The sequence below is a fragment of the Centrocercus urophasianus genome, unplaced genomic scaffold (genome assembly GCF_019232065.1).
Source record: "Centrocercus urophasianus isolate 14NV4802_14NV808 unplaced genomic scaffold, USGS_Curo_1.0 seq_14, whole genome shotgun sequence".
In the NCBI taxonomy this organism is placed as follows: domain Eukaryota; kingdom Metazoa; phylum Chordata; class Aves; order Galliformes; family Phasianidae; genus Centrocercus; species Centrocercus urophasianus.
Window position 1 is genome coordinate 41844150 of NW_024884586.1, and position 10529 is coordinate 41854678.

At 37.1% G+C, this 10529-nt stretch overlaps 1 protein-coding gene across 5 annotated transcripts in view; it reads left to right on the top strand.

Moving 5' to 3' along the window:
• The window catches only part of WDR25 (WD repeat domain 25), a 58525-nt gene extending 49260 nt beyond the window's left edge, over positions 1 to 9265 (top strand). For all 5 annotated transcript variants that reach the window (XM_042814275.1, XM_042814276.1, XM_042814277.1 and 2 more), the window contains exons 5-7: positions 5872 to 6042; positions 7552 to 7692; positions 8075 to 9265. In XM_042814275.1, the coding sequence (XP_042670209.1) occupies positions 5872 to 6042; positions 7552 to 7692; positions 8075 to 8296 (534 nt within the window). In that variant the 3' untranslated portion in view covers positions 8297 to 9265. The remainder of the gene's footprint in view (positions 1 to 5871; positions 6043 to 7551; positions 7693 to 8074) is intronic.
• The last annotated feature ends 1264 nt before the right edge of the window (positions 9266 to 10529 follow it).

Below are 10529 nucleotides of genomic sequence, written 5' to 3' on the forward strand. Positions count from 1 at the left end.
CTCTAAGATGATTTTTATGCACTTTGATAGAGCATTTAGAGAAACTGGAGAAGGTAGGAACTAACCTAACTGTTGTGAAATAAATATTGTTAGGAAAAATAGTGTGGTAACATAATCATCAGTAACAGAGGAGTAGAACATCATGCAGAAGAAATAGCCACTGATGTAACAGAAATGGGATGAGTACAAAAGAATACAAAGGTGCTGCCTTTAGAGATGAATAACAGTTTTATCAGGAAGGTTTCCAAAAGGATGAATACAAAGTCAGTTGGTTGCAGTGATGGGCAGTCTAAGGGAAAATTTAGAAAATTTAGGTTTGGAGATGTACACAAAAATCTCATTCTTGAAATTTAGGCCTTATGAATGATGTGGTTAATTAACTAGAAAATTTGTGAAAATGGTTATTTAGAATTTTTAAAACTAGATGAGAAATGCACTGAGTTCATTATTAACGAAGGGCAAAGTAAAGTATCAACAGGGTGGTTTGTTTTTTGCCCCGTGTTGGATTATTTATCAGGATTTAACACTGCTTAGCTGCAGTATTGCAACTGCCATCTATAGCTTTACCCTTAAAAAAAGTTTAAAAAGATCCTCTTTATTACTGTTGATATATATCTCTGTACTTGAGTTTATAAAGAAATAAGCCTCAGTCATTAAAGCAGTTTTAAAATCTAATAAATTTAGAGTACAAGTGCAGTGCGTTTGTTTCCTTGGAAACATTCTTTTGCAATTTCTTTAAGATGAGATGCAGTCATTTTAAGTAGCATGTATTTAGGAGACCTAATGAATTTGTCTCTGGATAGTACATAAATATGTAAAAAGGCTGTAGAAATTGGTGGAACAACTTGTACTTCTGGTTTCTATGGAAACAACCAGTACATTGTCATGTACTGTGGTATTATGAAGAACAGTGTAATTAAAATAGGGTGATTTTTTCGATGCCTTAGAAAACTAAAGTTATTCTCTCACTGTCAGAGAAAATTCCTTAGTGGTTTTTTTTTGTTGTTGTTATTGTTGCAAACAACACAAAAACTTAAATACAAAAGCAGTATATTTTTCTCAAATTACATAATGAGAAATCACAGAATCAGAGAATGGTTTGGGTTTGAAGGGATTTTAAAGACCACCCAATTCCAACCCTCTGCCATGGGCAGGGTATCGCCTACCCTGAACACTTCCACAGATGGGGAATCTGCAACTTCTCTGAGCAGCTTTTTCTAATGCTTCACCACTCATCATGGAGAATTTCTTCCTTATATTTTACCTAAATCTACCACTATTTAGTATAAGACATTACTCCTTGTCCTATTACTGTGCTCCCTGATGAAAAATCCTCCCATCTTACTGGTAGGCCCATTTTAAGTACTGAAAGACTGCACTAAGGTCTCTCTGGTGCCTTCTCTAGGCTTTCTCAGCCATTTTTTTTCTCAGCAGAGATGCTCTAGCCCTCTGATCTGATCATTCTCATGCCCCTCCTCTACACCTACTCTAAGAGATCCACATCTATGCTGCACGCTCCAGACCTGAGTGCAGTTCTTCAGGTAGGGTCTCATGAGAACGGAGGGAAATAATCACCTCTCTTGCTTTGTTAGCTACACCTCTTTTGGTGTAACTCAGGATTTGATTAGCTTTCTGGGCTGCAAATGCACGTAATTGGCAGAATTATTCTCTATCTATTCCTTATCCAGCTTGAAATCATATTTGGGATTGTCCTGAACCGGGTGTAGGACCTTGAACTTGCCTTGTTGAAATACAGGTTTTCATGGAGGCCCACCTCTTTTATGCTATATACCATTCTTATGTTAAAATATTTTAAGACAACATGAAATTACTTCTTGTCTATGATACTGTCAGCTGTTTTGATTAAAACAGCTGTTGTAGCTTTTAGATGGAAATCAAAAACATAAGCTGTGTTTGTCACACTGTTGTCATTTTGTTGTGAGTGTGGAACTACAGAGCAAAGTTTAGTCATCTGCCTTGTCAGCTTAGATCATTTATGAGATCTTATCTCCTAATTCTCAGAGAATGTCTGTGCAGGCACATTTCTTTCTTGCCTAAAGCTTGAGGGATTTGAGGAAGGTGAGGTGCAGGGGAGGTCCTGGGTGACAGACACAGAACTGGGATGGCCTCATGGGCTGAGGTGCTCATCTGGAGGCCTTGAGCTTCCTGAGAAGCAAAGTAACAAGCACTACATATATTTTATGCAGAGAAGTATTATGGAATATCTGTACAAAATATATAGCTTGAATTCAGCATCACAGCATGCTTCTCGAATCCCTGGAGCCATAAGAATCTACTTAAAAATGATTTAATTTGCCTAAATTACCTTTCTAGTTGAATGCCTGCAGCCAGGAACTGTTGCCGTTGTAAAGAAGCCTTATTATTATGTCAACTTGTGTTGACACTAGAACCTATTAGGTCTTCCTTTTAAAAGGATTTATTTTATGTCCATGAAGTGCATAGTTTGAACTAGTGGATTGTGGCTTTCCAATGCTCATGGGCAATAAATCTGAAAATAGGAAAAGACCAGAAGTTTGTTATTAACGATCTAAAGTCAGCAGGGTAGGAAAACTGAAGCAAATTCCTCAGGCATGTCATGAATTATTGGCTAAGGTAGAACAAAGAAGGTTTCATCATGAGTACTCTTCAGAGCTTGGTTGTTTACAATTAGTTATTTCTGAAAGCCGTCTTTACGGGGGAATATAAATATAAATATGTATTCCAAGTTCCCATCTGCTATTCAAAGTATTGATTTATTGTTCTCTGAGTCAGTTTTTACTACATGTTCTGATGATTAAACAGCGTGGTTTTTCTGAGGTACATATCAAAAGTAAAAAAAAATGTCTTTTATACTAATTTTTCTAATGATATTTTCCTAGTATAGAGCTAGGATGCGCAGAGTAATTTGTTTGGAAATCTTATTGACTAGCAGACAAGCAGGTATGCTTAATAGTTAGCAATTAAAATGTTTGAATTGGTGATGGCAGTTCATACATGAGCCATACTGAATTTCACCAAAACTTAGAAAGTATTTCCACATTGCCATAGAATCCTACAATCCTTCAAGTTGAAAGGGACCGTTAAAGGTTGCCGATAGTCCAACTCCCCTGCAGTGAACAGGGACATCCACAGTTAGACCAAGTTGCTCAGAGCCTGGTCAAAGCTGGCTTTGAAAGTCCCGAGGACCACATCTCTGGGTAGTCTGTCCCAGTGCTTTACCACTCTCACTGTAGAAGACTTTTTCCTTATATCCAACCGAAATCTTCCTTCTTTAGATCTGAGACAATTTCCTTACATGTATTTCAGTTCTTCTGAAGTTTCTACAGCTGTCAAGATTCTGTATGGCTTTCCATTTCATATTACAGGCAGCCATTATAAATTGAGTGTTATTTGCTTTTTAACTTTTTTTTTTTTTGGGTCCTACGAAATAGCTTGATTTTCTACTTTACTAATGAACTGTGGGCTTCCTTTTATAACTCAGTGAAGAAATAGCTATGCATGGTGATTTCTCCATAGACAAAGTGGAAGCTATAAATATGCAAATATCAGTTTTGGCTTTACAAAGTTTAATTGCTTTGCATATTATGCAAATTCCTAGGATGAAAAATTGACTCGTGCAGTAGCACAGTTGTATATTCTCTATCTTAAAAAATGCAGGCATATTGCTGAAAAACGTGCTGATATTTTGTCTGCAAGTTTACATCTTATTGATGTTATTGGAGTGTGTATAGGATACATGACCAAGGCTCTTCAAACGTTATGTTCCCAAACTGCATTTCACGGAGTCTAAGAAAATCACTTGGAGTACTTGCTACCATACCTATGCGTGCTGAGATCACAGGAAGCAGAACTGGAAGGACCTCTGAAGATCATCTAGTGTCTCTCTACCCTACAGTAGGATCAGCTTGTTCTGAACATTTCCAGACTCCCATAGATTAAGAGCTTGAGGCGAGGAATTGAGAAGTTCTTGTGCTCTTTGATGCTGTAAGTTATTTTTCTTCTATTAGTTAGTTAAAGAACAGAGTTATAATCTAGACTATTTCATTGCAATTCCTGATTATTCTTTTTTCTAAAAATATCTGTTCTAATGGTATCTATAAGAGTTCTGGGCCCCTGAACTCAGAAGCCATATGCTATGTTACAGACATTAGGCAGGCACTGGAATGCCTCACAAAATTGAGAACCATTTCAATGCAATACTGCAAACAGTGTCTCTGCTCAGCTGGTAATTCTGTGAGGTTGCAAGAAGAACTAACCTCTGAACACTGTGTTGGAAATGGAGGTTGTTATGTTTTAGCTGTTTTGGAAAGAAAGTTTTAGATGTTAATAACGAAGAGTCTTCCAGTGTCCTACTTTTACAGATCAGCGTATTCACAGATGAGCTACTTTGATCTGGCCATTTGCCTTGAAGTCTCTCTTCAGTGAAGGTAAATCAGAAAAGGAAATCAAAGGTATTGATTTTTCAAGATTCAAAGTAGACAACACAGATGCAGAATTGCATGAAGAAAGTTGGAAAGAAAGGAAATTAAAATTATTCATATATTCCTTAGAATAGTTGAAAATCTTTTGCAGTTCTTTAGATCTTCTTCACAGGATGTTGAAATATTCAGAATCCTGTGGCTGAGGATCCATTTCTGCAGGCATCCAGCCCTTGGTATAAGCCTAAAAGAGGATCTTGACTTGTTCTTAGGACAGTTAGCCTATTGACGCTGAGATAACAGGAGAAGGCAACAGGGAAACACAAGGGAAATACTTAAAAGGTATTTTAATTTGGGAAAATGATTTGAGAACTCTAGTATTTGCTTTCATATCGCAAACTTCTCTAGAGATTGCTCATGTGAATTAATTACACAATTGGAGCTGTTGCATGAGGCACACTATTTACTCCAGAGCCCAGTTGTACTTCTAAGCATTGACAACTCTTTTTCCTCTGCCCACTGTTCTCTGCAGAATGGCTTCAAGTACCTTTGTTTTAGGAGCAGCACAGGCTGCCTTGTGCCAGAACCTTGGTAGGAGGCGTGGGATTGATTCCCTACAGAAAAAGGCAGGATGCTTGCCGAGTCCTTAAAGCACTGAACCTTCTTGTCATCAGCATTGCTGTCACCAGTATCCCCATCTCTGGCAGCACTTCAGAATAGCAAACTCTGCTTGGGTTTCTTTCTTGGGTGTCAGGTTGAATCCTTGGTGAACTGGGTTATTTTTCTACAAAGGAGAAAAACAGGACCTTTGGAGCACATCTGTATGTACCTACTAGGTGTGCATGCTTCCTTACACAGCAGCATGGGACTGGGACAGTGTCCTGAATTCCCTGTCATAAACAGTGATTTACAATTAAATCTAGACTGATCAACAACAATATTCACTTTCCTGACTGGTGCTTTAAGTTGTGAATTCCTGCTGACATAGTTGCTTTCCTTTCCCTGCCTCTGTAACTAGCTGAAGATTTTGAGAACAAGAAGACCAAAAGATAAACTTGTAAAATTTCCTGGAAGAAGAATCCCCCAAACTAATCCTCAGAGCACACCGAGTTTGTAAAATAGAAGGGAGCTTGTGTGGCTCATCTCCACAGCTCTGTAGCATCTACAGCTCTTTTTGGATCCAACTCTAATTCCTTAAGAATCTTATGTATATATAAATATAATGTATAAATTATGCAAACTGCTTTCTTTTCTATCTCATGTTATTTTCCGGTTTTTGAACTATTTGCATATATTACCATACTACTTGATATGCTAGCACTTCAATATTTAAAAATAAAATATTTTTTTACGTATTAAAAATATATATAATTGACTGGACATGAGTATTAATACCAAGGACGTATTATCATGCTCTTCTAATCTCAAAATAACAAACTGTCTTGTTCACTAGGTGACAAGAGTGTACAAAGCTGCAGTACAACAGACTTTGGATATACTCTTTCTTCCTGAAGGAAAAGAATTTCTTACAAGCACAGATGCAGTAAGCCGAGACTCAGCTGATCGTACCATCATTGCATGGGACTTCCAAAGTGCTGCAAAAATTTCCAATCAGATTTTTCATGTAAGATTAACAACTTATTATCTTCTGGGTCATTATATATTTTTTCATGGTTGTCAATCTTTTAGAACAAAAGCAAAACTTTCATTTTTTTCATATCATTGTATGAATCATAATTACCCTGTTAGTTGCAGGGTGTTCATTTTCATACTTTAACAACATTTACTTAATCTTTAAAAACCACCTGGAAAACTGATAGATCTCCTTGTGTTAAAGCGTTTGTTTTCATTGCTAGTTCACTAACATCTAAGCCACATTTAGGCAAAAACATTGCAGTGCTATTCTCGCTTACCAATGATTGTAGTTGCTGTAGCACCACGTTTCTTTTCTGACACTTCTCCTAGGATAGCAAAATGATACATTTTTAATTAGATGGAATAAAGACTATTGACAAATTAAATTTAATATTTGCATAATAACAGCGACCTGATACATGCATACTGATATGTTGTGTAACATAATCACAGAGGCAAAATTTACTTTTATCAATGCAGGTACACTATTTCAGTAATCTGTCCAAGCGAGATATTTAATGGACTAAATTGTCTAGAAAAGCTGACACCTTCAAAGGAGATTATCAAGGAAGTTAATAGATAATTCCAACTCCCTGGATCATTTCTGAAAACCCAAGTCTAATATCTTATGTAATATAATATGATCGGATTGTATACAGATGCCTTTTGGCTGGAATGAACAGTTCTCTACTGACAAAGACATGTAGCAGGTGATCAAATGGGATTGTTTCGTGTTTAATTTCCACAGTTGCACAGTTGTGTCTTTGTCTGCTATTAAATATTTCATCATCCTGAATCGGCAATTAAAAAAAAAAGCAAACAAAAAACACTAAATAATGTACAGAGCAATCAGGTTTGGAATCAGAGGAGGCTGTCTTTCATAACAACCTCCCTATCCACTACCAAAGAAACAAATAGCAAATACACACAGCCCACCATCTGTGAACTGGACAGTTTTTTTCCCCTCTTCTACACTGTTTGACCCCTTCCAGTTAGACTCAGTTTCCCCCACAAAGCATGCAGTTCTTTGTCAACCAGGTACAACACCTAATGCTGTTTGATTGCTGTGCCCAATTCCTGGCAATATCCAGAACTGTCCTCCCAGTTCATCTCTTCCAAACCCCATAACAAGATCATTCATGCTTTTCCCACCCTACCATGTGGGAAGAGGTATGTATGAGGGGGATTTGCTTCCACGTTTGAACTTCAGTTATCCTTGAGCTGAAAGAAGGTGTCTCAGTAACTTTGTGTACTATCCTTCAGAGGTTCTGCCGTTTAATTATGCTACTGCAAAGGAAGGTGGGATTTTGATCATTTTCTAGGAAATTGGGGTCGATATTTGATTTAATATTTGACTTTGTGTCAGACTTTCTGTGGATTGTAATAAGTTTCTTTATGGAGATGACTTTATGGTCTTTCAAATTTGTCGAAAAAAATAACCTAGTTCATTTGAACAAATGCCTTATTTCATGCAACAAAACTTAATAATTATTTTCAGGAGCGTTACACTTGTCCAAGTCTGGCTCTGCACCCAAGAGAGTCTACATTTGTTGCTCAGACAAATGGGAACTATATGGCGTTGTTTTCCTCCCAGCGACCTTACCGAATCAACAAAAAGAAGAGATATGAAGGGCATAAGGTATTTTCTTTCACCAGAATGATATTATCCAAGTCCAGAAGTGAGACAGAGAGCAAAGTATCTGCATTTTAATATGTCTGCTAATAGGGCTTGTTGATAAATCAGTGATTGGTAATAATTGCCTTCCTTTGCTTTCCTATGTGCAATTTTGAATTATATACACTCTGAAGAAAACAGTTATTAAAAGGCTTTCTGGATACTTAGTAGCCTGATTAAATAAGTTTATGGTATGGATGTGCCTTAATAGAAACCTAGACAAGTCCTTAGTGCGTATTTATTTAAATATGCATTTTTTTGTATTACATTCATTCTTCAGTGAACCACCGTTGACTTCCCTGATCAGAATCAGGAGTTACACCATTATTGATTTTTCTTTTAACAGGTGGAAGGATTTGCAGTGGGCTGTGAATTTTCTCCGGATGGAACACTTTTGGTGACAGGAAGTTCAGATGGCAAAGTGTTTTTTTACAACTACCATACTTCTAGGATTGTTCGTACTTTGTCGGCACATAGAGAAGCTTGTGTGAGTGCAGTATTTCACCCAGTATTGCCATCACTCCTTGCGACTTCTGATTGGGCTGGAGAAATCAAGATCTGGCAATAACAAGCAAAATAACTTTTCATCCATCAAAGAGCTTGATATTTCAGAGGGAATAAACCATGATATGCAATGTGATATTTGTTGTGATGTGTTGTAGGCAGCAGAGACTGTTATCTTTTCTTCTTGGACCACTAGACATATGCTTTCATAATGCAGTTAAGAGGATTCTGTGATTAGCTGCTGAGCAAATAAGTGTTCTCTCCCTCTCCCTCTCTCTTTCTCTCATTGGGCCCTGATGACGAATTTCTGCCCTTTCTGTGCCAATATTCTGGTATTTATCTAGTCCAACCCTGGTGTGAGAATCTAGACTTGAAGAGAATTATTGCCCTTCTTATGTAGCTTTTATTTTAGCTTTCTTAAACCAGACTGTCACTGGCTTAGCTCCTTGCCCTGGTCACTCGTGCTGGTCAAGCAATGCTAGATTTCCTTGTTGATATACAGTTCAAGGCAAAACAGCATCTTACATGCAAGAGAGGGAAGATCACAAGACAGATGGGACTGACTTTTCTGGAAACAGGCAGATATTACCAGCCCAACTTCCTGTAAAATGCTCTCTCAGTTTTAAGGGAAAAACTTGGAGCTAATTATGAAGTCTCTAAGTCTGTGCTCCTGGGATTCCTATGTTTAAGACTGAGTTTTGAACTGAATTTTTATAACTGTATGTTATTGAAACAAAACTATATGTAAGTATAAAACTTTTTTTAATACAAGGTGTCTGTACTTCATTGTTTTACTCCTGTTAATGTTCACAAAGCTGTACTCAAAATTGCCATGAAATTGATTCTGTGTGTGGGGAGTGGGATAATTAATATGCCACCTAGATTTATTGCAAATGCAATGCATTTCTCCATACCTCTTAATGTCCTTTACAGGTAGAAAATTCTCTGTGCCATTCTGTGAAGGGGATGTTCTTTGACATTCAGATTGTAGCTGGACCATTGTGAGGCAAATAGAGAATCTTTTCAGCCATAATACTGTATACTTGCATTTTTCATATGTAGCATCTTAAATTCTTCTAATTTGTTTTCATTGATGAATGGAAGGTGAGGTTTTTATTTTATATACCATTTTTAAATGCTCTGTGGAAATGGATTTTTCAGGAACAAAAATCGGAACACTCTTGAAAATGGCAGATTCTAATTAAGAAATAAGAAAAATGTACTCCATTGGTTTTGTAGTCTGTGCTCCTTTAACTTCTGGTAAGTGATAAGCCTATACTGAAACCATGGTTCCAATTATCCTTGAATTTTTATATAGTTTGAAATCTGGATCAAAATATTGTGACTGTGTAGTTTTAATCATCTTAGCAACAGCTTTGATAGGTTTTAACACAGGGCATTACAGTTTAGTGATCCATATGAGGTAGTGCAAATAACTACTTATTTTTCTCAATTTCTTGCTTCCACGTTTGGCAATTTGATTTTTGACATAAGGCTGGATTTTGCATTTCTCCTGACTGTATCTCTAGCACACAAGCCAGCTGGACCTTTCAACAAATAGCCTGCTCTGTGATTTGAGGGGTTACTCTTAATTAAACCTGTGGTGCTGGTGTTTATGTGATTCTAATAGAGCATATTCCTGAAAGAGGTCAGGTGAAAACAAAGCAGTTGCCTGTATTTGGGCTGGCTGAATCACAGCTGTGTGACATTGCCTAAGAGAGTGGCTCTGTTTCTTTTCCTCCAGGTATTTTAGTTCTAAAGGTGCTCCTACCGCTTTAGAACTTGGGGGTGCCTGATGTGTCAGTACAAAGGATGAGCAGCACTGCAGTAGTGCAATACATCCTATTAATCCCTACAAGAGCTTATCTTGGGCTGTTACATGTTTAAATACAGCGTGGAGATATGCTTCTGAAATAAATGTGAACTCATGGTGCCTACTTGAGGAATACTATATATCTGAAAGAGCTCTCAGTGCCTTCAGCTGAGACCACCTGTGAATGGAGTGAAAGATCTTGAGACAGCAGTCTTGGGGGATTGTTGACATACTGCACAGAAAAGTAATTTACTCTTGTAATTCTACCCATGTTGTTGCCTGAGTTTAACTTATGTCCTGAGGCATGATTCTGGTGTCTGGCATTTATTCTTTCTGAAGCGATCTTGCAAGTATAATTTTTAAACCATTTATTAGGGAAAGAGGAAAGAAAAAAAAAAAAACAAATTTTGATTAAAGACAGTGGAGGAAAATAAAATAAATTTATACTATACAGTATTAGAGAATATTAAATTTGGAATTGCAT